The sequence below is a fragment of the Prionailurus viverrinus genome, chromosome D3 (genome assembly GCF_022837055.1).
Source record: "Prionailurus viverrinus isolate Anna chromosome D3, UM_Priviv_1.0, whole genome shotgun sequence".
In the NCBI taxonomy this organism is placed as follows: domain Eukaryota; kingdom Metazoa; phylum Chordata; class Mammalia; order Carnivora; family Felidae; genus Prionailurus; species Prionailurus viverrinus.
Window position 1 is genome coordinate 95,867,374 of NC_062572.1, and position 25,978 is coordinate 95,893,351.

General features: G+C 43.2%; 1 protein-coding gene across 1 annotated transcript in view; it reads right to left on the bottom strand.

Moving 5' to 3' along the window:
* Positions 1–12,039: 12,039 nt before the first annotated feature.
* PARD6G (par-6 family cell polarity regulator gamma) overlaps positions 12,040–25,978 on the bottom strand; it is a 90,873-nt gene continuing 76,934 nt past the window's right edge. Inside the window, exon 3 of the mRNA XM_047828264.1 lies at positions 12,040–14,769. Coding sequence (XP_047684220.1) covers positions 13,973–14,769 — 797 coding nt within the window. The 3' untranslated portion in view covers positions 12,040–13,972. The remainder of the gene's footprint in view (positions 14,770–25,978) is intronic.

The window sequence follows — 25,978 nt, forward strand, 5'->3', positions numbered from 1 at the left end:
TAAAATATAATCAGATTTTTTTTGCCATTGATCAAGCTGTGTGTGTTATCTATCTCAGTTATTAATCCCTTGTCAGATATATGATTTACAAATATATTCTTCCATTCAGTAAGTTGCCTTTTGGTTTTGTTGATGATTTTTTTAGCCGTGCGGAAGCTTTTTAGTTTGATGTTGTCCCACTTGTTTATTTTTGTTTTTGTTGCCTTTTCTTTTGGAGTCAGATCCAAAAACTCATAACCAAGACTGATATCAGAGAGCTTATCATTTGGAGTTAATTTTTGTGTATGGTGTAAGATAGCAGTCTAGTTTCATCCTTTTGCATATGGCTGTACAGTTTTCATGGCTTATTTATTGAAGAGTATCTTTTCCCAGTATATATTCTTTCTCTTTTGTCATAAATAATTGACTATATATGTGTGGATTTATTTCTGGGCTCTCTATTCTATTCTATTGGTCTATATGTCTATTCTAATGCCAATACCATACAGTTTTGTTTACTACAGCTTTGTAATCTAGTTTGAAATCAAGGAGCATGATACCTCCAGCTTTGTTCTTTCTCAAGATTGCTTTGGCTATTTGGGGTCTTTTATGGTTCCATAAATTTTAGGGTTCGTTGTTCTATTTCTGTGAAAAATGCCATTGGCATTTTGATAGAGATTTCAGTGAATCTGTAGATTGCTTTAGATAATATGGACATTTTAACAATATTAATTCTTCTGGTCAGTGAGCATGGAATACCTTTCCATTTATTTGTTCTTCAATTTCTTTCATCAATGTCTTATAGTTTTCAATTCATAGATTTTTCACTTCCTTGGTTAAACATGGAGTTGTTTTATTAATTTTCCTTTTTGCTAGTGTGTTATTAGTGTATACAAACACAATAGATTTCTGCATATTGATTTTGTATCCTACAACTTTACTGAATTACTTTTTTGTATCCTACAACTTTACTGAATTTACTGAGTCTTTAGGGTTTTCTATATATAATATAATGTCATCTGCAAATAGTGACAGCTTTACATTTGTTCTTTCCAATTTGCATACCTTTTATTTTTCTTGCCTTATCGTTGTGGGTAGGACTTCTGATACTACATTGAATAAAAGTGGTGAGGGTGGGCATCCATCCTGTTCCTGATCTTAGAGGAAAAGCTTTTAGTTTTTCATTGTTGAGTATGATGCTAGTTGTGGGCTTGTCATGTATGGTTTTTAAAAAAATGTTGAGTCACATTCCCTTCTTATCTACTTTGTTAGGTTTTTAATCATAAATGGATGTTAAATTTTGTTGAGTGCATTTTCTGCATTATTAATATAATCATATTATTTTTAGCCTTCATTTTGTTAATGTGATGTATCACATTGATTGATTCGAAGATGTTGAACTCCCCTTGCATCCTTGGAATAAATCCCACTTGATCATGGTGTATGATCCTTTTAATGTATTGTTGAATTCAGTTTGCTAATATTTTGCTGAGGATTTTTACATCTATCTTCATCAGTGATATTGGCCTGTAATTTTCTTCTGGTGTCCTTGTCTGGTTTTGGTATCAAGGTAGTGGTGGCCTTGTGAAAAGAATTTGCAAGTTTGCTCTCCTCTGCTGTTTTTTGAAAGAGTTTGAGAAATATTTGTATGAGTTTCTTCAATGTTTGGTATAATTCACCAATGAAACCATCTGGTTCTGGAATTTTGTTTGTTGGGAGATTTTTGATTACTAATTCAATCTCTTTACTAGTAACTGGACTATTTGGATTTTTCATTTCTTCTTGGTTAAGTCTTGGAAAATTGTATATTTCTAGGAACTTATTCATTTCTTCTAGGTTGTCCCATTTGTTTGCATATAATTTTTCATAGTCATCTCTTTGATCCTTTGTATTTCTGTGGTATCAGTTTTAACATCTCTTGTTATTTCTGATTTCATTTACTTGAGCCCTCTCTCTTTTTCTTGGGGAGTCTAGCTAAAGGTTTGCCAATTTTGTTTACTTTTTCAAATATCCAGTTCTGTTTCATTGATCTTTTCTATTGTCTTTTTAATATATTTCATTTACATCTGCACTGATCTTTATAATTTCCTTCATTCTACTAACTTCAGGCTTTGTTCTTTTTCTAGTTCCTTGAGGTATAAAGTTAGGTTGTTGAGATTTTCCTTGTTTTTTTTTTTTGAGGTAGGCATGTATTACTATGAACTTTCCTCTTGGAACTGCTTTGCTGCATCCCATAAATTTTGGTATGTTGTATTTCCATTTTCATTTATCTCAAGTTGTTGATTTCTTCATTGACTGGTTTTTCAGTAGCATTTTTGAATTTTATAGTTTCCTCTCATGATTGATTACTAGTTTTGTACCAGTGTGGTCAGAAAAGATGTTTGATATGATTTCAGTCTTCTCACATTTATTCAGACTTGTTTTGTGGCCTAACATGTGGTCTATCCTGGAGAATGTTTCCTGAGCACTTGAGAAGAATGTGTATTTTGCTGCCTTCAGATGGAATGCTTTGTATATATCTGGTCTAATGTTCCATCTAAGACTGATGTTTCCTTATTGATTTTCTAACTGGATGATATATTCATTGATTAAAATTTGGTATTAGATATTTCTACTATTATTGTATTGATGTCTATTTCTCCCTTTAAGTCTGTTAATGTTTGTGGTATATGTTTAGGAGCCTGTATGTTGGGTGCATAAGTATTTACAAACGTTATACCTTTTTATTGGCTTGACCCCTTTATCATTATGTAATGCTCGTCTTTGTCTCTTATTACAGTGTGCTTTAAAGTCTATTTTTTTCTGATCAAGGTATAGCTACCACAGCTTTCTTTTGGTTTTCATTTGCATTATTCCATCCCGTCATATTCAATCTCTGTGTGTCCTTATATCTAATGTGAATCTCTTGTAGGCAGCATATAGATGGGTCCTGGATTTTTTTTAACCATTAAAATGATTTTTTATCTGTTTATTGAAATATAACACAAATACAAAAAAGCACACAAACCACAAATGCACAGGGCAATAAATTTTTACAAAATGAATACGCCAAACACAAGAAAGAGAATGTGACCAGATCCCCAGAAGTCCTCGTGCTGCCTCTCAGACACCCCCCTGCCCTGCTCCTCAGTGATAATTACTGTCAATTAGTACTTGATGACCTTTACATAAATGAAATAATTCAGTATGTTTCTTTGTGTTTAGCTTTTTTGGTTCAACATTATGCTTGGACATTCATTTATGTTGCAGTACATAGCTGTGGTTTGTTTTTATTCCTGCAAATATTCCATCATAAGAATACTTATTATTTATTTGTCCATTATTTATTTGGGCATTTTGTGCTTTTGGTTTCGGACTATTAGCAATTACTGCTACAAACATTCTTGTACGTGACTTGTGTTGCACTTGGGCCCATACTCCTGTCAAGTGAATTTTTTTTTTAATTTAGCCACTCTATGTCTTTTGATTGGAGAATTTAGTCCATTTACATTTAATGTAATATTTAATGTAATTATCTATAGGTGTGTATTTACTGCTATTTTGTTAATTGTTTCTTGGCTGTTTTGTTGTTCCTCTGTTTCCTCTTCTCTTTCTCTCTTACTTTGTGGTTTGATGACTTTTCTGTAGTGGAGTGTTTAGATTTCTTTCTCTTTATCTTTTTTGTATCTACTACAGGTTTTTGCTTTGTGGTTATTATGAGGCTTACATATAACAATCTATATTTATAACCGTTTATTTTAAGTTGAAAGTAATTTAAGTATGCACACATTCTAAAGCTGTACATTTTTACTCCCTACCACATTTTGAGGTCACATTTTACTTCTTTTTATCTTGTGTATTCCTTAGCTAATTATGTCATTATAGTTATTTTTTTAATGTTGACTTATTTTTGAGAGATAGAGTGCAAGTGGAGGGGGTAGGGGGGAGAGAGGATCTGAAGCAGGTTCTGTGCTGACAACAGAAAGCCCGACCCTGGGATTGAACTCAAGAACTGTGAGATCATGACTTGAACCAAAGTTGGAAGTAGATGCTTAACAGACTGAGCCACCCAGCGGCCCCTGTCGTTATAGTTATTTTTACTGCTTTTGTCTTTTAACGTTCATACCAGCTATAAGTAATTAACTACCATTACTATATATTTACCTTTACCAATGAGATTTATGCTTTCATGTGTTTTGTTACTAATTAGCACCCTTTCTTTTCAGCTTAAAAACATCCCTTTAACATTTCATGTAAGTCTGGTTCAGTGGTAATGAACTCCTTTAGCTTTTGCTGTCTGGAAAACTCTCTCTTTCCCTCAATTCTGAACGATAACTCTGCTGGGTAGAGTAATCTTGATTGGAAGTTCTTGATTGGAAGTGTTTTGAATGTTTTGTTTTACTCCCTTTTGACCTACAGAGTTTCTGCTACAAAATCTGCTGAGTCTTGTGGGCATTCCCTTGTACCGAACAAGTTGTTTTACTTGCTGCTTTGAAGATTCTCTGTCTTTAACTTTTGACATTTTAATTATAATGCATCTCAGTGGGTCTCTTTGGGTTCATCTTATTTGGAACTCTCTAGGCTCTCTTGGATCTGGAAGTGCTTCTTTCCCCAGTTAGGAAAGCTTTCAGTCACTATTTCTTCAAATAATTTTCTGCCCCTTTCTCTCTCTCTTCTCCTTCTGGGAGTCCTATCATGTGGGTGTTAGTCCATTTGATGTTGTCCTATAACCCCTTAAGCTATCTTTACTTTTTTTTTTTTTTTTCATTCTTTTTTCTTTTTGCTGCTCTGATTGGGTGAGTTCCACTGCCCTGTACTTGAGTTCATTGATTCTTTCTTTGCTTCATTTAGTCTATTGTTGAACCCCTCTAATGTATTTTTTGTGTTTATTTATTTATTTTGAGAGAGAGAGGGAGAGAGAGAGAGAGAATGAGCATGAGTAGGGGAGAGGCATACAGAGAAGGAGAGAGAATCCCAAGCAAGCTTGGTGCTATTAGTGTGGAGCCTGATGCGGGCTTGATCTCATGAACTGTGAGATCATGACCTGGGCTGAAATCAAGAGTCAGACGCTTAACCAACTGAGCCACCCAAATACCCCACCTCTAATGTATTTTTAAGTTCAGTTATTGTATTCTTCATCCAGTGACTTCTGTTTGGTACTTATATTTTCTATCTCTTTATTGAACTTCTCACTGTATTCATCCATGCTTCTCTCAAGTTTGGAGAGCATCTTTGTGACCATTACTTTGAATTCTTCGTGAGGTAAACTACTTATCTCCATTTCATTGAGGTTATTTTCTGAGGTTTTATGTTGTTCTTCTGTTTGGAATATATTCCTGTTTCCTCATTTTGCTTGTTTCTCTCTTTGTGTTTCTATGGATTAGCTGAAACAGCTATCTTTTCCAGTTTTGAAGGAATCGTCTTGTGTAGATGAACCTTACTGCTTAAACTTACTGTAGCTCTTGGTTGTCTCTCAAACCTTTGTGATCGTCCAAGCAGCCTATTTTAATAGCTCCCAGTTGTTGAGTGTGCAAGGCCTGTTAGTGTCCCAGTGGGTGGAGTCTCAGTCAGCATGTAGATTCGGGCTGATTGGAAGCTATACACTCAGGTAGCAGATTTCAAAGTATGCAAATATATACAGTCCTGAGGGACCACGAGCATAAGCCCTTTTGGCCACAGAACAGGTGATCTGGAGGTCCCCAGGCCTGTGTTCCCTGAGAGCATCTCTGTAGCTTCTAGATGTGTGCCAAACCTAAAGCTTGCCCGTGAGGCTGAAGTTCCAGGACAAGCAAATAGGCCTGTTTTACAGGGAGACTAGGGATGTGTTCCAGTCTGCGGTGCCATGGGAGTGGCAGCCTACCCAGAACTAGCTGCCTTTTACAGTCCCATGGGACCCAGGAACGCAAGCCTCCTGGCCACCAGAGTCATTCAAGGAGGTGTTCTGGGGTGGCAGCCACAAAGACTAGGACACCCGATGTGAGAACTAGGGCACCAGGCATGTGTAAGAGCTCCCCTCTGAGGGATGCTGGCAGCCTGGAGCATGGCAGAGGGATGAAGGTAAAACCACCTTCCAAGGGCTCTGGAAGGCTTTCCAGTCAAGCCTTAGATGTGTGTTTAATCAGAAGCCTGCTCCTCGGGCTGCAGCATCGATGACAGCTTACAGCCCTCTTTCTCCAAAGAACTGAACTCCTGGCTCTGTTGTCTCTTGCTCTGGCCTGGGAGTGGTGGCCGTTTGAGAACTCTTTCTGTACTGGTCACAGGCCTAGGGGACCCATGAGCACAAAGCCCCACTACTTAGCACAAAGCCAGGTGATGAAGAGGTGGTCCCTGGCAGCAAGTGCAAAACTTGGGGTGCCAGAAAGGTGTAAGCTCATTCCCGGGAGACCCCAGTGAGGGACAGAGGTAGAGGGGAAGCAGAAGGGTGGTGTCCCCTGGCCTGTGCTCCCTGAGAGCACCTCCATGGCCTCTAGGTGTGTGCCACACTGGTCTGCCACTTTCTCAGAGACGGACGTATGTTTCGGGCTGCCGTCTGTGTGGTGACCTCAGGACAGTATTCTGCCAACAAGTGTCTCTCTGATTGTTACAGTCCCGTGGGACCCCAGAACACAAGCCCCCTGGCCTCCAGAACCAGAATTTTGAGGGGTGTTCCTTGGCTGCAGCTGCAAAAACCGGGGCACCAGATGCCTGTAAAAGCTTTCTGTGGAAGATACTGTTATTGTGGAGAGTGGAAGAGGGAGAGCATAAAAATGGTGCCTGCCAGGGCCTGTGTCCTTGGGAAATATGCCAACAGGCCGGGCTCCTGGGGCCGATGCTTTCAGATTAGTAAATGGACCTCTGACATAAAGTCTGGCCACTTTTCAAACAGCTGCTTCTGCACTGGCCCTGGGGTGGGGAGTCTATGCAAGCCTTTTAAGAGGTATTTCTCAGGCTGCTACAGCCCTCTGGGTCTCCCGGTTACCTGCTCCATTGCTTTTCAAAGCCGGATGTTTTGAGGGCTTGTTCCTCAGGTGCAGGTCTTAAAAGTTGGGGTGTCTGATGTGGGGTAGAACCCTTTGCTGCTCCGGGAGAAGGTCTGGGTTTGTGAGTTCCCTCCCGATTGTGGGTTGCTGTGCCGGGGGTGGGTTTACAGTGAAACCAAGTCTTAGCCTCTGCCACCCACCATGATGTGGCTCTTTTCTTGTTTCTGGATATGCAGCGGCTGCTCAGCTGGTTGTCAGAGGAGAGGAACCTGGTCCATATGTAGCTGTGGGTCCGGCGTGTCCATGGGAGGGGTGAGTCAGAGTCTGGGTTTTGATGGCTGTACTGGGGCAGGAGATGTCCTTGTTTGTAGGACGTTGTCACTGACAGTCCTGGGGCAGGCCTTTGGTAGCACACTCCAGCTCTTTTGGCTGTACTTGTAACTTTTCTGTGAGATTCTTGTTGTTTTTTTTGAAACTCCGAGGGTATTCATACCTTTTGCTACAGTGATTTCATTTCTGGCAATCTGTCCTAGGGAAATAATCAGAAACCTAAGCTAAGATTTATGTATATAGCTCCCGTACCTTTTTGTAATATGAACTGTAAATAACCCGGTATCTGTCAGGAAAATGGCCAACTTAATTTAGATATATTTCCCATTTTGCAGCAAGTAAAAAATACTGTTTTGGAACAATTTATTGCCGTAGGAAAATTCTTGTGCTATGTTACCTGAGAAAGATGCACATCGCTGGGCAGTATCTCAAGTATTCATCCAGCATCTCTTGAGTTATAGCGGATGACTGCCATGGAAGCACTGAAACATCAACACCGTTTGCTGGGATTCCTGTGGGTAGTTTTCTTCTTTATACACATGCTGTTTTTCAGAATTTCCAGAATGAGCATATATAATTTTCATAATCAGAACAAAAAGTTTAAAAAAACCAGCACATAATCCCACGGTCTCTCAGGAAACTTTCAGAAGCTTCAAAGGAGTCAGGACACTCGGGGTCCTTTGAGCACGTGGCAGTCCCAGGCGGGGTCCCAGGTTTATCTCTGTTACCCTCATTTGCTCCATTTACTTTTTAATTTTTTTAAGTGAGAGAATTTATATATTTTTTCGACTTAAGAATGGATTGCTTGCATTTTTCTGAAAAGCTCAAGAAGTCAGAAAGGAACCGTGTGCCACCTCATTCCCAGACAACTGGTTTTGGCTCATAGTATGTGTGCTTTTGTGTGTCCACGCCGGGCATTCTGTTTCTGCGCTGACCCGTGTAGGTGTCCTCGCAGCTGTCTTTCCACAGGGGGTGTGTTTCTGCGACTCGCACTTTCTGGAGCGCTTTGGGGATGGTTCTGCTCCATCCACTTGAAGACAAGGGCACAAGAGGAGGCTCTGGGGGTAGAGACTTCGGTTCGGTATATGAAGATAGCTGGTGTAAACCTTCCGTAAAAGCTTCAGAGGTCTCGTGGCATTCCCGGGCTCCCGCCTGAACGCCTAAAGAGGTGCCGGGAAAGTCAGGGGCAGGGGGACTGTGTCTACGGCACTACATCCGTGCCACTCGGGTGCAGTGCAGGAGCATGAACTTGGCCACATGCGCCTGAGTGCCCGGACTTAGCACGGAACGAGGGCATGTTTCCCACTTTCCTTGGAGGTGTTATGAGGGTCCGTGTAGGGCCACATGGTCAACTAGGGACTTGTGGCAGTGCACAGCATTATGAATAAAAATTAAGCATCTGTAGAGAGGAAAAAACAACCGCAGCTTGAAAGCAAAGGTCACCATCCTGGGATGACAGACATTTGCTCCCTCCGGCAGTGCTGGCTGCACAGTCCCTCCCTCCCCTGGCAGATTAGCTTGAGGTCAAGAGGGTTCAGGTCAAGAAATAATGTGTTCACTTTCAAAGCTCTCCGGGGAAGGGTTTGGAAGATGGCACTTGTTTCCTGGGCTGGAGAGACCAACGTTGAATCATTTTGTTCTGTATTAACATAATGAGTTTATTGCATTCCTTGGAAACGTGGTTCAGTAATGAAAAGTTCTCGATCCCCAAAAGTTCTCTTTTTATGAAGATAAAGGAGAAGAAAACAAGGTGAGGAAAGGAAAAAGAACTTGCATATTGACGGGGGTGTCTTCAGGGATAAGGAGCACCCAGGAATCCAACATTAGAGGCAGGAAGAGCAGGTACACGGGTATGGCACCAGAGAGTGGTGGGAATGGACGGTGATGCACAGGAAGTGGTTCTGCACGTCAGGAAGTATGTGTGCAGGTTACCTGGTGTTACATGAGGGTCTCAGCACCAGCATGTACCAGAGGAAGATCCTGATGCTTGTTGGATGGGCCTTGGTCATTAAGGTCATTTGCTTTGAGGCACATCCTATCACTCTCTAGGCAGTAATTTTTGGGGGCATTAGCCAGTGGTTCTCAAGGTGTGACTCCTGGACTGGCAGGTTCCACATTACCTGGGAACTTGTTAGAAATGAAAAATTTCAAGCCCTACCCACAGATCTCCTGAATTCAGGCCTCTGTGGCGGGGGGTGGGGGGGGCAGTCAACTCTGGCTGATTCTGACACACCACTGCAATCGATGCTCGAGATGTGGGAGAGCCCTCCAGCCTGTGTCAAATGGGAAGTCCCTAAGTTTACACCGCGTACCTTCCTACAAGTTGGAAATCAGCTAAGCAGGTTCATATTTGCAATAGGAACAATACATATTAATTTTTTTTCAAGTTTTTATTTAAATTGCAGTTACGATAGAGTGTAATATTAGTTTCAGGTGTAGAATTTAGGGATTCATTAAATATTTTTGTGTTTTGAGGAACTGGCTGCTAGTTCAGCCTTATTGTGTAATTTTAAGTTGAACTTTCAGAGCATGTGACTGATGTTTAGTGTTGCTACGAAACCTCAGCACACGAATTCCTGTTATGAGTACGTTTTCTCCAGCAGAATAGCCTGGTACCACCCATCCTCGTGCCTATTTCTTTTCACGCAAGGACTACCAGGGATGTTCCCACCATATTTGGCTCATACTTGCATCAGCGCTTTTGTTCATTCATTCGTTTATATATTTTTAAAGGACAATCTCCATTTTACTTTTTTCCAGAGACAGTTTTTCTTCAGTCCTTAAGGACTTAGCTCCTGACACAGGCTTTGATGGGGGTCCTGGGGCAGCACCTGAGGGCCTGAATCAGGGTGGGGGAGTTCTGTCCTCGGTGCCTCAGGAGCTCCCGGGTCCCTTGCCATGAATGGCAAGCTCACAATGTAACGTAGTTTTCACATGCGCTCGGAACCACACAGGCGTCGAAGACTCACTTCCAAAATGTCCCTGGTGGCGGTGGCCTCTACTGTGTTCCAAGTAATGAACTTTTTTCTTTTTAAATGTTTGAGAGAGAGTATGCGCAGAGCCAGGGAGGGGCAGAGAGATGCGGGGGTGGGGGGAGAGAATCCCAAGCAGGCTCTGCACTGTCAGGGTGGAGCCCCATGTGGGGCTTGATCTCACAAAGTGTGAGATCATGACCTGAACTGAAACCAAGAGTTGGGCGCCTAAGGACTGAGCCACCCAGGCGCCCCTGAGTAATTAACTTCTTAATGGCTTTGTCCTGGGCCTGCGACGGGCACAGCTGGAGCAGCAGATATGCTACATGCAGCGTGGGCCTTTCTGCCATGACTGTTACTCCTTTCCTTGGTCATCTTGGAGACGAGGGCCCGAGAGATGCATCAGAACTTCTAAAAGCATTTGACGGAGACGTGAGAATAACTTATGGCCTTCTGTTGGAAGACTTACCTCAGATTTTAGCTAAACTGGATTTAAAAAAATTTTTTAATGTTTATTTTTGAGAGAACAAGCACACACAAGCGGGGGAGGGGCAGAAGGAGACACCGAATCTGAAGCAGGCTCCAAGGCTCTGAGCTGTCAGCACAGAGCCCAATGTTGGGCTCAAACCCACGGGAGCTGTGAGATTGTGACCTGAGCCCAAGTCAGATGCTTAAGCGACTGAGCCACCCCTGGATTTTTTGACTGTCAGCATTTTTCAACTTGCCATGACACCCACTCCCCATGTGTGATCACTTTGTATAATACTGCAAAATGCTACATAAGCTCTGATTCACTGGACAGTCTCATCACCTGCTGAAAGGCTGACTCCTCTGAGCACCATATGCCCTGGGCTTGGTGTGGATGGATGATCGGTCGGGCAGATGTGTACCAGCCGCACAGCCAGGCGTGTGCACCCGCCTCTCCACCTCCGTGACCAGCTAAGCCCCGTCTCTTCTGACTGTGGGGGTGACCGTCCAGAGTTTCCTCAACTATGAACTGGGACAGCGTTGCCACAGCTCCGTGTCATTGAAAGGGTTATGTTGATGAACGCTTGTAGAAAGCACATTTCTTCCAGGAATTCCTGGTGCCCGCTGCTATCACCGTGATATCTGTGATGGCTGAGTGCGTAGATCACGTTCCTCTGCACTATGCTTAGCAATGTCAGAATGAAGGAGCATTAATGGCAATTTTGCAAACCTGGGTATATTCAAGAAACGCTGTGTAGTAAGTATTTGGAAAATCTTTTTTTTTTTTTTCTTCAAAGTTTATTTATTTTTGGGACAGAGAGAGGCAGAGCATGAACGGGGGAGGGGCAGAGAGAGAGGGAGACACAGAATCGGAAACAGGCTCCAGGCTCCGAGCCATCAGCCCAGAGCCTGATGCGGGGCTCGAACTTACAGACCGCGAGATCGTGACCTGGCTGAAGTCGGACGCGCAACCGACTGCGCCACCCAGGCGCCCCGAAAATCTTTTTTTCAAAAGGACTTAAAAAGAAGTTTCTAGACCTAAAACACATCTGTCTCCCATCAACTACAACTTGGTTATCTGCAATGACCCACAACCTGCTTGAGCTTCAGCCCATTTTGTCATCTGTAAAAGGGATAATGTTACTCGCCTCATGGAACATGTATGAAGATTAATGGAACACGGAACATGTACAGATTCATGGAACACGTATGAAGATTAAGTGAAAAAATATGGCACAAGATAGGCACTGGGTACATACTGGAGGTGCTCCATTCTGAGGTAAGCCTCTCTCTGCTCGGCATTAACTGGTCGTTTCTCCAATATTTAGAACACAAGTGAAAAGTATCATTAATTGCAGAGAAAAAGTTTTTATTCTTTGATATATAAAACCAACAAAACTTTAATGTGTAATACAACATAGTTTCATAGTTTTTTTTTGTTTGTTTGTTTAAGAAGAAAATGGCAGAAGTAAAGATCTGGGTACAAAAATACACTCAAGCAGCTGTTCCAAGAAATTCAGAACTCCTAATATTATAAACAACAGCATACAAATCTCGGAGTGGTAGGTTTTTTTCTTCTTTCCCTAAAAAATTATTCACATTTGCTTAATTTAAAACACGTTAAGAAATATAACTTTCCTTCTTGGTGACAGACCAGTTACTCAACAAGATATTAAAAAACCAGCAATAACTCAGCAAAAGAACATTTCATTTGTGATAGTAACTAGCATTAGACTTTTGGTTCTATAATACTTATCGTAGTAAAAAAAATCCCACTTCTGACTGCTTGGATGCCAGAAAAGATGCTCATACAGCTCACCGGAGCCCATAAATTTGGATGTATTTGGACTCTCACCCTCTACCTCAACGGGAGAGCATCTCTGGTCTTCCCTGTGCTTAGGAACACAACCAACAGTGATCCTGGCACACAAATAACAAAATCAAACATAGCCGCAGGAAACCACAACTGCTCAGTAAAAGCTATTTCTGCCTAATAAATAGTTTCCAAAGGAAAAATTATTTGCTTTTACACTTACTGAAGAAAAATGAAGATGTTGAGATACTATTTTCAATCTGTTAGCAGCCTGACATCCATGAAGTCAGGACAGTTCTGTGGCTGACCAGCAGGGGGTGCTGGACCACAGGAGAAGCAGCCGTATACTGTCCCAAGAAAGGCATCCTAAAAAAATATTTTTACTTGTATTTATATGAAAGCTTTATTTGGTCAAAGTTTAGTTCTCAGAGTATAAGTGTAACATTTTCTCCTCCACATTGGATTCAAACAAAATACACTTCATATAATATTGGATCAAACATGAATAAACCTATAAAATTACTAAATATATAAATATTGCTGGAAGATCAAAGGGATGTGATAATGAATTTAATCTGTGTTAAAAATCATTAAGTTCCACGTGACTTGTGAATTTAAAACAAAGATAACAGAAACTACACATCAAAATGGCTGTGAGCTTTCAGAGGCCTGCCAGGGGTGTGTGGTGGGCTTATCCATCATTTCCACTGAAAATATTTCAAAATTGCCCTCAGACTCAAACCCCAGGAAAAGACTAGTTTTTATCTCAGAGTTAATGATGGCTTTTGGTCACGAAAGTATTGCTGAGACTTACCTTCCAGTACCTTCCAACCCCGCAGGGCTAAGTTCCCCCCGCCCAGAGGCTGAGCCCCCGCAGGTGCCAGTGATCCACGTGAACTTTTCCCCTGGGATGTGTGGGGGTCCGGCACCCGCTTGCTGTCTGAAATTCATTGTCACTGGTCATACCTGTTACAGGCTTGGGCGCATTGACTCTTCAAAGCCAGGCTCTGGCTGCCACCTTCCTCCCTCATTCCTGCCGCCGAGCGGAGTCTGCAGGGCAGCCGGGGCGCGCGCTCGCAACAGTGCTGACGTCACAGGTTGTTTTTGCACGGGTCACATTAAAGACACGAATCTATGTTTCAAAAGGAAGTTTAAAGCTTCATTTATAAAAGTATTTTCAAAACGAAGTATTTTCTGCACCTGGTCAGACCCTCTCTGCCACTGTATTTACGAAAGTGCTGGGACCTGCCCCCGGCTGAGCACTGACTGCACGCGTGTGCATTTTCTGTTCCGTGGAGAAGTCTATAAAAATAGTATCTGTATTTTCTATCCGTCAGCTGGAACACACGCGGGGTGTGGGCCAAGAGGGTGGGATAAATCAAAACAACAACAAGGGGCCCGAAGCGCACAGTGCCTGTCCCCACTCGCACCCGGACCCGCGGTTACCAGCGCCTCCAGGGGGCGCGGCGGCCCTACAGCGTCACGGCCGGGCCGTGCTCCTCCACGGCGCCAGGGGGCAGCGGCAGGGCCAGGCTGTGGCGAGGGTCGGCGCGCAGGGAGCTGAGCAGCCTGTGCGCAGGGCCCGCGCCGTTGACCCGCGCCTGGCTGCCCGGGGGCGGCGGCCTGGGCGCCGGCCGCGGCTCCAGCACGCCCTCGAGCACCACGTCGGGCTCGTCGTCGCTGTCCGCGTCGTCGGGCTGCAGGTGCAGCAGCGCGGGCGCGGCGGGCAGGCTGTGGCGGCTGGCCGCGCTGTCCGAGGAGCGGCCCGAGCTGCCCGACGCGCGGCTGCCGCGCACCACGTTGTTCCTCTGGTTGGCCGGCTTGACCGTGACGATGAGGTTGTGGCTGTTGGCGATCATCATGTCCGTGACCTGGTCCAGCGTCTTCCCGGCCACCTCGATGCCGTTCACCTCCAGGACCTCGTCGTCCACGGCCAGCAGCCCGGTGCTCTCGGCCAGGCCACCGGGCACCATGCGCGAGATGAAGATGCCCGGCACCTTCTCCAGGCCCTGCGGGGCCACGCGCACGCTTGTGCCGTCGCGGATGTAGAAGCCCAGCGGCTTCTGGCAGCCGTGCCGGTACAGCCTCACGCGGCGGTGCGTCTCGGGCAGGATGTCCACGTCGATGATGGAGGACACGGGGCGGAAGTCGTGCGGCAGGCCGATGTGCAGGTGTGCGCGCCGGCGGGGGCCGTCCTCGCGCAGCGCCAGCGCCTTCCTCCGGCGGGATAGAGAGCCACTGGCCCCGAAGCTGCAGTGCTCGGCCTCCTCTGAAACAGCAGAGGGGGTGGCGGTCAGGATGGGGGGAGGTACTGGTCAGGACGGGGGCGGCACCGGGAGGGGGAGGCACTGGAGAGGGTGGCTGGTCAGGACAGGGGGCACCGGGAGGGGGAGGCACTGGAGAGGGTGGCTGGTCAGGACAGGGGGCACCGGGAGGGGGAGGCGGTCAGGACGGGGGTGGGGAGAGAGGGGGCACCGGGAGGGGGAGGCGGTCAGGAGGGGGGCGGGGCATGGGAGGAGGAGGCACCGGACAGCACGGAGACGCCTGAGGGCTGGGGCTGCCCGTGGGGTCCGGCTCTCTGCCGCTTACCTGTGGGCTGCTCCTCGGATGTGCCCTGGGACCCCACAGAGCTCTGAGGCAGTGGGCACCACCATCACATCACATCTTTCAGCTAATTCCCTACAAGTCTCGCCCATATGTATAGGACTTCACTTTTCTGGAAAGTCTCAACCTCTAGGATGATACGCTGGAGTAACTTTCAGAGCCCACAGCCATGTGGCATCAGTTGGGCTGGCCATATCGTTAAGTCCAATCGTGTCCCTACAGTTAGCTCTCTGGAACTCTCCAAAACCACCCCCACACAACCAACATGACTGCAAGGTGAAGAGGCAGGAATGAGACTACAATAAAGAGAATGAACAATGGCTGTAAGGCTTAAAAGTGCCTGATTACATTCTGGGAAGAGGGCAGAGCAGGGGCCCCGGGAATCTCTCCCCCCCAGATGACAACAGCAGGGGCAGAACCTGTGCGATGGGACTGCTTTGGAACTGTGGACTCTGCCCGAGGCCTGCCACGTGTCCGGGAGAAGTCGTCGATTTTGGTCCATTCCAGCTCGCAGCACGGCAGCACCTACCCGTCCCGCGCCCCAGCCATGTGGCAGGCAGCGGGCACGTGTTTCTGGAGCAGCCCGCAGAAGCCAGGTGGACGAAAAGGACCCCGTCCCCCAAACGGCAGGAGGCCATGCTCTGACCACACGGGTGCGGACTCAGAGGCTGGCGGCCATTGCTGTCACCCCTCCAGCTCCAGCTCGAGTGACTTCAAGGGGTAAGTGCCCTCTTATCCCCCTTTTGTTTTCCGCTTTTCCCCTTTTGGGAGCCACACGTTAAAGACTAGGACACTGAAAAACAGCTGCCTATTTGGGGGAAGTTAGGAAGCGACGGCACATGTCCAAGGAAAGGCTCAGAAAAGACCGGGGAAGACATTCAATGGACACCTCAGGTTGACCCCCGGCACAGAGCCTGTAACCATGAAAAGAACGACGACAACAAAACAGCAAGCCCTGGGGAAGGGGGAGAATCTGATTTCCAGAGTAACCGCATCATGAGATTCAAATGTCCAGCGCTCAGCAAATCACAAGGCACACAAAGAAAGAGGGGACTTCGGCCCATTGAAAGGAAAAAGATAATTCAACAGAATCTGTCCCTAAAAAGGACCCGGTGTCAGATCTACTTGAGAGACTTTAACACAATTGCCTTGAGACCATGGGGAAGATGGTGGAATAGGAGGATTCTGAGCTCACCTCCTCCCACAGACACACTGAATACACCCAGGCACCCCCTACATGTAATGCAACTCAATCTGAGAACAACCTGAAGCTAGTACAGTGGCTCTTCCACAGCCAAGGACAGAAAGAAAAAGCCACACCAAGAAGGACAGGAGGGGCAAAGACTGAGTCAGGAAACAAACCCCTGGCATGTGAGAAGGGAATCACAGATGCAGAGAGGATATCACACTCCCTGAGGAGTAAGGGGATCAAGCCCAATGGGCATCCGTGGTCCTGGGAACCTGCACCAGGAAGATGAGTCCCCATAATATCTAGCCTTCAAAATCAGCAAGGCTTAACCCTGGAAGCTTTGAAAACCAGTAAAGCCTAATTCCAGGAGAGCAACAAAGAAATCAAAGAGGAAATAAAAAAAATTTCCTGGAGACAAATGAAAATGGAAACACAATAGTTTTTTTAGGATGCAGCAAAAACAGTTCTAAGAGGGAAGTTTACAGCAATATAGGCCTACCTCAAGAAACAAAAAAAGTCCCAAACAATCTGACCTTACACCTGAAAAAGACTATAATAAGAATAAAGCCCAAAGTTAGCACAAGGAAGGAAACAAAAAAGACCAGGGCAAAAATAAATAGAGACCAAAAGACAATATAAACGACTAATGAAACGAAGAGCTGTTCTTTGATAAGGTAAGCAAAACTGATAAACCTTTAGCCAGACGCATCAAGAAAAAAAGAACTCAAGTAAATAAAATTATAAATGAGAGAATTTAAAACTGACATCACAGAAATCCAAAGGATTATAAGAAATTACCATGAAAAATTATACACCAACAAATTGGACAACCTAGAAGCAATAGATAAATTCCTAGAAACATACAATCTTCCAAGACTGAATCAGGAAGAAATAGAAAATCTGAACAGATTACTAGTAACAACATTGAATTGGTAATCAGAAAACTCTGGCACAGGTGAATTCTACCGAATATTTTATATTTAATTTAATATTTTATCTTATTGTTTTATGTTAGAGAGAAAGACAGTATGAGCAAGGAAGAGGGGAGAAAGAAAATCCCAGGCTCCAAGCTGAGCATGGAGCCCGATGTGGGGCTCGATCCCCTGACCCTGGGACCATGACGTGAGACAAGATCCAGAGGTGGAAGCTCAACCGATTGAGCCACCTGGGCACCCCTCCACTAAACATTTAAAGAAGAGTTAATGCCTGTGCTTCTCAAGCTATTTCAAAAAATAGAAGAGGAAGGAAAATTTTAGAATTCATTCTTCAAGGCCAGCATTACCATGACATGCAACTCAAAACCAAGGACACTCCAAAAAAAGAAAATGAGGCCATGTCTCTGATGAACATAGATGTGAAAATCCACAACAACATATTAGCAAACCAAATTCAATGCTACATTAGAAGGATCAGGTGGGATATATTTCAGGGATGCATGGAAGGCTCAATATCTGCAAATCAGTGTGATGACCACATTAACAAAATGTGATCATCTTAATGGATGAAGAAAAAGCATTTGACAAAATTCAACATCTGCTTATGATAAAAACTCTCAACAAAGTGGGTGTAGAGGAAACATACCTCAACATAATAAAGGCCATGTATGATAACCTATAGCTTACATCATAGTCAATAGTGAAACGCTGGCATCTTTTCCCCTGAGATCAGAAACAAGTCAATGATGTTTACTCACCAGTTTTATTCTAAATGGTATTAGAAGTTGCAGGTGGAACAGTCAGACAAGAGAAAGAAACAAGGGACATCCAAATTGGGAAGGAAGAAGTAAAACTGTCACTACTTGCAGATGGTAAGATTACATACAGAAAACCCTAAAGACTCCACCAAAAAACTATTAGAATAAATGAATTCAGTAAAGTTGTAGGATACAAAATCAATATACAGAAATCTATTGTGTATAATAACTAATAACACACTAGCAGAAAGGAAAATTAAGAAAACAATCCCATTTACAATTGCAACAAAAATAATAAAACACCTAGGAATAAACCTAACCAAGGAAGTGAAAGATCTATGAACTGAAAACTCTAAGACACTTACAAAAGAAATTGAAGAAGACACAAGTAAATGGAAAGATATTCCATGCTCACTGACCGGAAGAATTAATATTGTTAAAATGTCCATATTACCTAAAGCAATCTACAGATTCACTGAAATCCCTATTAAAATGCCAATGGCATTTTTCACAGAAATAGAACAAACAACCCTAAAATTTGTATGGAACCACAAAAGACCCCAAACAGCCAAAGCAATCTTGAGAAACAACAAAGCTGGAGGTATCATGCTCCCTGGTTTCAAACTAGATTACAAAGCTGTAGTAAACAAAACTGTATGGTATTGGCATAAGAACAGACAATAGACCGGGGCACCTGGGTGGCTCAGTCGGTCCAGCGTCCAACTCTTGATTTCAGCTCGGGTCCTGATCTCATGGTTCGTGAGACTGAGCCCCACATCGGGTTCTTCTCTGACAGAGCAGAGCCTGCTTGGGATTCTCTCTCTCTCTCTCTCTCTCTCTCTGTCTCTCTCCTCTGTCTGTCCCTCCTCCGCTCACACTTTCTCTCTCTCTCAAATAAGTAAACATTAAAAAAATTAAAAAGTGGGGTGCCTGGGTGGCTCAGTTGGATAGGCATCTGACTTCGGCTCAGGTCATGATCTCATGGTTCGTGGGTTTGAGCCCCACCTCGGGCTCTGTGCTGACAGCGCAGAGCCTGGATCCTGCTTCGGATTCTGTGTCTCCCTCTCTCTCTCTCTGCCCCCCTCTCTCAAAAATAAATAAACATTAAAAAATTAAAAAAAAATTAAAAAGAATAGATGACAGACCAATAGAACAGCATAGACAACCTAGAAATAAACTCACACATATATGGTCAATTAACTTATGACAAAAGAGACAAGAATATACATTGGGGGAAGGACACTCTTGAATAAATAGGCCATGAAAACTGGACAACCATATGGAAAAGAATGAAACTAGACTATTATCTTATACCATATCCAAAAATTAGCAAACACAGTAATTTGAAAAGATATAGGCACTCACATGTTTATTGCAGCATTGATTACAATAGCCAAGATATGGAAGCAACCCAAGTGTCCACTGTTGGATAAAGAAGATGTGGTACATACATGTACATATATATGTACATATATATGTACATATATATGTACATATATATGTACATATATATGTACATTATTCAACCATAAAGAGTGAAGTCTTGCTATTTGTAACAATGTGGATGGACCTTGACTGCATTATGCTAAGTGAAATTGTGTCAGAGAGACACAAATATTGGATGATTTCACTTGCATGCAGAATCTAAAAAAACAAAATAAATAAAAATAACAACAGCAAAACCAGAAACAGACTCCTAAATACAGAGAAAAAACTGGTGGCTGCCAGAGGGAGGAGGGTTAGGGGACAGAATGAAACAGGTGAAGGGGATAAGAGGTACAAACCTCCAGTTATAAAATAAACAAGTCAGTGATGAAAAGTACAGCATAGGGAATATAGTCAATAATACTGATAACTTTTTTGGTAACAGATGGTAATTACACTTACTGTAGTGACCATTTAATAATGTATATAATTGTTGAACCACTACCATACACCTGAAAATCTTACAATGCCACTTATTAAAATTAGAAAAAAAAAAAAACCAGCCTTAAAAATGCTCAAGAAACTAAAGGAAGATTTGGAGGAAGTAAGAAGATGATATATCAACAAAATGGAAATATTGATAGACAGGCAGAAAACCTAAAATGTTACCAAATAGAAAGTCTGCAGCTGAAGAGTGTAATAATCAAAATGAAAAAAATCATTGTCAGATATGAATAGGCAGAAGGAATCAGTGAACTTGAATATAAGACAATGAAAGTTAGCGTGTCTAAGCAACAGAAAGAAAAAATGCTTGAAGAATAGTGAATAGAGCCTAAAGAAACTTTGGGACACCATTTAGGGAACCAACACATGCATCATGGGAGTCTTGGAAGAAGAGAACGTGGCCCAGGGAACAGCTGAAGAAATAATGCCTGAAAACTTCCACATTTGATGAAATGCATGAATATAAACATCTAATAAACTCAATGAACTCTAAGATGAACTCAAACAGACCCACATGTAGACACATTATAATGACAGACTCTTGAAAGCAGCAAGAAATGAGTCACCAGGGACCCTTATCAGATTATCAGTCTATCATTAACATTTCTCATCAGGAACTGGAGGCCAGGAGGCAGGGGGCTGATACATTCAAAGTACTAGAAGAAAATAACTGTCAATCAAGAATCCTATATCCAGCAAACTGCCTTTGCAAAGTGAGGGAGAAATTCACACTCCCAGATATATGAAAGCTGAGAAAGTTTGTATCACTAGACCTGCCTGGCAAGTCATGTTCAAGGGAGTCTTTCAGGTGAAGTGAAGGACAACTAGACAGTAACTTGAAGCTGTGTGAGAAATAAAGATCTGAATGAAGGTAAATACAAGGACTATTATAAAAGCTAGCATTATTATAACAATATATAACTTGTTGTATAATAGACTATTATCACAATAGTCTGTAGGTGCTCTTTTTGTTTCTACATGATTTAAGAAACTAGTATATTTAAAGGATAAGAATTATTTGTCTAAAAGCTGGTATTATTGTAACTTTGGTTTGTAACGCCAAATTTTGTCATCTACACAACATAGACGACTTACGTGTTTACAAGGATTATCAGTTTGTGTTTTTGGGCACACATGTATAATGTAATTTTGTGGCACCAACAACAGAGCGTTGTGTTTGGAGCTGCCGTGCTGTTACCGAATGTCTGCTTCTATCAATTACATTAGATCCTTCGGAAGTTAGCTGTAACCACCAAGAAAATTACTATAGAATTGACACAAAGGACATTAAGAAGGGATTTAAACATTTCACTACAAAAAAATTAACACAAAAGAAGAGAGGAATGCAAGCCATGAGGGACAAAAAAAGCTAAGGGGCATAGAGAAAACCAAGCGCACAGGGACAGAAGTAAGTCCCTTCTTATCAGTAGTTCCTTTATATGCAAATGAATTAGGCCCTCAAATGAAAACGCAGGCTGGCAGAATGAATAAAAACACATGATCCAACAATATGCTGTCTTGACAAGAGACTCTCTTGTGACCCAGTGACACACACAGGAAAGTGAAAGGAAAAAGTTTCCATGAAAAAGCAGGCGTGGTTCTACTAATATCAGACAAAACAGACTTTAAATAAAAAAGGTTACACAAGGAGCACCTGGGTGGCTCAGTCGGTTAAGCGTCCGACTTCGGCTCAGGTCATGATCTCGCGGTCCGTGAGTTCGAGCCCCGCGTCGGGCTCTGGGCTGATGGCTCAGAGCCTGGAGCCTGCTTCAGGTTCTGTGTCTCCCTCTCTCTCTGCCCCTCCCCCGTTCATGCTCTGTCTCTCTCTGTCTCAAAAATAAATAAACGTTAAAAAAAAAAAAGTTACACAAGACAAAGGATATTACATATTAATAAAGGGATCAATAGAGCAAGAAGATAAAACAATTACAAACATTTACACACCTAGTAACAGACCATCCAAAGATAGGCAGCAAAGCCTGACACAACTGAAGGTGGAAACAGTTCTAAGATAACAGCTGGTGACTCCAATACCCCTCTCATAATAAGGGACACAAAAACCAGACAAGATAAGTGGGCAAACAGAGGACATAACACAATAAGCCAACTAGACCTGAGAGATACATACAGAACATTCCACCCAACAAGAAGACGATACTTGATTTCCTCAAGTGCACCTGGGACATTTTCCATAATAGACCAAATGTTAAGCCACAAATTAAGTTTCAATAGATTTTAAAAGATAGATATCATACAAAGTATCTTCCCTGACCACAGCATGAGGAGGCAGAAATCAGTGACATAAAGAAAACTAGAAAATTCACTACAATGTAAAAACTAAACAACACTTTGTAACAACCAATGGCTCAAAGAACAAATCACAGGGAAATGAGAAAATACTTAGGGATGAATGAAAACAAAAACACAACCAAAACTCAAGGGATGTAGCAAAAGCAATCCTGAGAAGGAAATTTCTACCTACAAATGCTTATGTTAATATTAGGAAAGATCTCAAATCAACAACCTAACTTTACAACTTAAAGCACTAGAAAAATAAGAACAAAAATTACGCTCAAAGCAGAAGGAAGGAAATAATAATGATTAGAGATATATGCGGTACAGGACATAAAAACAATAGAGAAAATCAATGACAGAAAAGGTTAGTTCTTCAAAAAGACCAATAATATTGACAAAACGTTAAATGGACTAAGAAAAAGAGAAGACTTGGGGCGCCTGGGTGGCTCAGTCAGTTAAGCATCCAACTTTGGCTCAGATCATGACCTTGCCAAAGGTTTGAGCCCTGCATAAGGGCTCTGTGCTGACAGCTTGGAGCCTGGAGGCTGCTTTAGGTTCTGTGTCTCCCTCTCTCTCTGCCCCTCTCCCACTTGCACACGCACGCGCGCACGCTCTCTCTCTCTCAAAAATAAATAAACTTAAAAAAAAGACTAGTTACTAAAATCAGAAATTAAAGTGGGGACACCGCTACCATTTCTACAGAAATGAAATAGATTTTAAGAAAGTACTAGGAGCAATTGCATGCCAACAAGTTGGGTCACCTAGACGGATAAACTTCGAGAATCATAAAACCTACCAAGGCTGAATCATGAAGAAATACAAAATCGGAATAGATCTATAGATAGTAAGGAGATTGAATCAGTGATCAATGGTCTCTCAACAAAGAACAGTCCTGGACCTGATGGCTTTACTGATGAATTCTGCCAAACATTAAAGAGGAAATGATACCAATCTTTCTCCAACTTTTCCAAAAATTTGAAGAAGAGAGAATAGTTCCAAACTAATTCTAAGGCTAGCATTACCCTGATACCAAAGCCAGACAAAGACAGCACAATGGAAAAAAGCCCACAGACCAATATTCCTTATGCTCACTGATGCAAAAATACTCAACAAAATACTTGCAAACAAAGTTTAGCAGTATATTAAGAGGACTATACACCATGACAAGTGGGACTCTCCCCTGGAATGCAAGGGTGAGTCAACATACAAAAATCAGTGTGACGTACCATATCAACAAAACGAAGGGAAAAACACATGATCATCTTGAAGCAGAAAAAGCATTTGACAAAATACAACACCCTTTCATTATAAAAACCCTCAACAAAAAAGGACTAAAAGCAAACCGCCTCCACATAAGAAAATCTACATATGAAAAAATCATAGCAAACATAATACTCAGTGGTGGAAAAAAAAGCTTGTCCTCTAAGAGCAGGAAGAAGGCATAGACTGCTGCTTCCATGACTTCTGTTCAACACAGTACTGGAAGTCCTAGCCAGAGCAGTTAGGCAAGAAAAAGAAATAAAACACATTCAAATTGGAAAGGAAGAAGTGAAACCATCTCTCTTTGCAGACGATCTGATCTTAAATGTGGAAAACGCTAAAGACTCCATGAAAAAGCTGTTAGCTCCAATAAGCTAATTCTGCAAAGTAGCAGGATACAAATCAACACACAAAAAAGCATCTTCCATAAACGAGCAGTGAATGATCTGAAAAGGAGATTACAAACACAATCCCATTTGACAGCCTCAAAAAGAATAAAATACTTAGGAATTAGCTTAGCCAAGGAGGTGAAGCCTTGCACAATGAAAACTACAGAACACTGCCGAAAGAAATTAAGACATAAATAAACGGGCGAGGGGGCACCTGGGTGGCTCAGTCGGTTGGGCGTCTGACTCTTGATTTCAGCTCAGGTCATTATCTCAGGGTCACAGGATCAAGTCCCATGTCAGGCTCTCTGCTGAGCATGGAGCCTGCTTAAGATTCTCTCTCTCTCTCTCTCTCTCTCTCTCTCTCTCTCTCTCTCTCTCCCTCTGCCCCTCTCCCCTCCTCAAAAATATTTTTAAAAAGACCTAAATAAATGGAAACACATCCCATGATCATGGACGGGGAGACTTATTGTTAAATGTCAATATTACCCTAAGTGCTCTATAGATGCATTGGAATTCTTATTAAAACCGAATGGCTTTTTTTTTTCAGAAACAGTAAAACCCATTCTAAAATTCATATTGAATCTCAAGAAATCCCAAACAGCCAAAATAATCCTGAAAATGAAGAACAAGACTGGAAGAGTTACACTTCCTGATTTTAAAACTAACCACAGAGCTATAGTAATCAAAAAGGTGTAGCACTGGGATAAAGACAGATAGACTAATGGAATAGAATAGAGAGACCATAAGTAAGCCCCCCAGATACGGTCAGTGGAGAAAGCAGTGTCTTCTCAGCAAACGGGGCTGGGAAAACTGGATAGCCACACGCAAAAGAATGAAGTTGGACGCCTACTTAATGCCATACACAAAAATTAACTAAAAAAAGGATCAAAGACCTCAATGTAAGACCTCGCACTATAAAATTTAGGAGAAAACACAGGAGAAAAGCTTCATAATACCTGATGATTTATTGGATTTGACACCAAAGGCAGAGGCAACAGAAGAAAAAAGACAAACTGGACTTCATGCAAATTTTAAAAACTTTGTGCCATTTAAAAACATGGCCAGGGACAGACGTGCGCTGTATTATACGAAAACACGAAAACAATCCGTGCTGGGAAGGGGAAGCCCTGGGCCTGCTAGTGAGTGAGATGTGAGCTCTGGCTGCCCTGGCTCCAGGGGCACCCTCACGGGAGCGCCCCTCTGTAGTGCAGAGCGTCCCCCACCGGCCAAGGTCAGGCCTCTGTGTTCCCACCGCCAACCTGGGGTGGGGGGCGCTCCAGGTGCCAGGAACTTTCCTGGGGACAGGAAGCTGGCCACAAGGACTCCTTGAACTCCTGTTGAGTTCCTAAAAATGTTCTATGTATTTCCTCTTTTGCACTTGTAAATTAAATTTTTTTTTTTTTTTTTAACATTTATTCATTTATGAGAGACAGCTGGAGCAGGGTAGGGTCAGAGAGAGAGGGAGACACAGAATTGAAGCAGGATCCAGGCTCCGAGCTGTCGGCACAGAGCCCGACATGGGGCTCGAACTCAAGAGCTGTGAGATCATGACCCCAGCCGCAGTCGGACGCTTAACTGCCTGAGCCCCCCAGGCACCCCTCTCTTGCACTTCTAAATCAGAGACTCCGTTCCTTTCCTAGCTTAATCAGAAATGAGCACCCAGGAATGAAGTGTTTGCCAACCAGCAGTGTAACTGAAGATGTGTTTAGTACTCGGTAGAGAAAGTGAGTCATTCTTCCTTATTTTTGGTTAGTAGATGACAGGACGAGGCAAGCAGGGAGTGCGGGAGGCAGCGCCTTAAGTAGGAAAAGGCTGTTCCTTCGGACAGTCCTGCAGGTGTTTGCGGAGGTGGAGGAAGCCTCGGGCATGCCGTGCACCGTCCACACTCCTTCCTCGTGTCCCAGGGGCCTCAGGTGAAGTCAGGACGCTCGGGCCCGTGACGTGGCCCGGGTGCGTGGGATGCTCTACCCTACATGGGCCGTGGTGGCACGTGACTGAGGCCAAACACATTCGTTCATCAACCCGGGAGACCCTGTCAGGAGCTTGACTTAAAGTAACATTTTCAAAAGTTGAAAGCAGAGGAAGGAAACAGGCAGGTGGCCTTTGGGAGCCCTGAAGG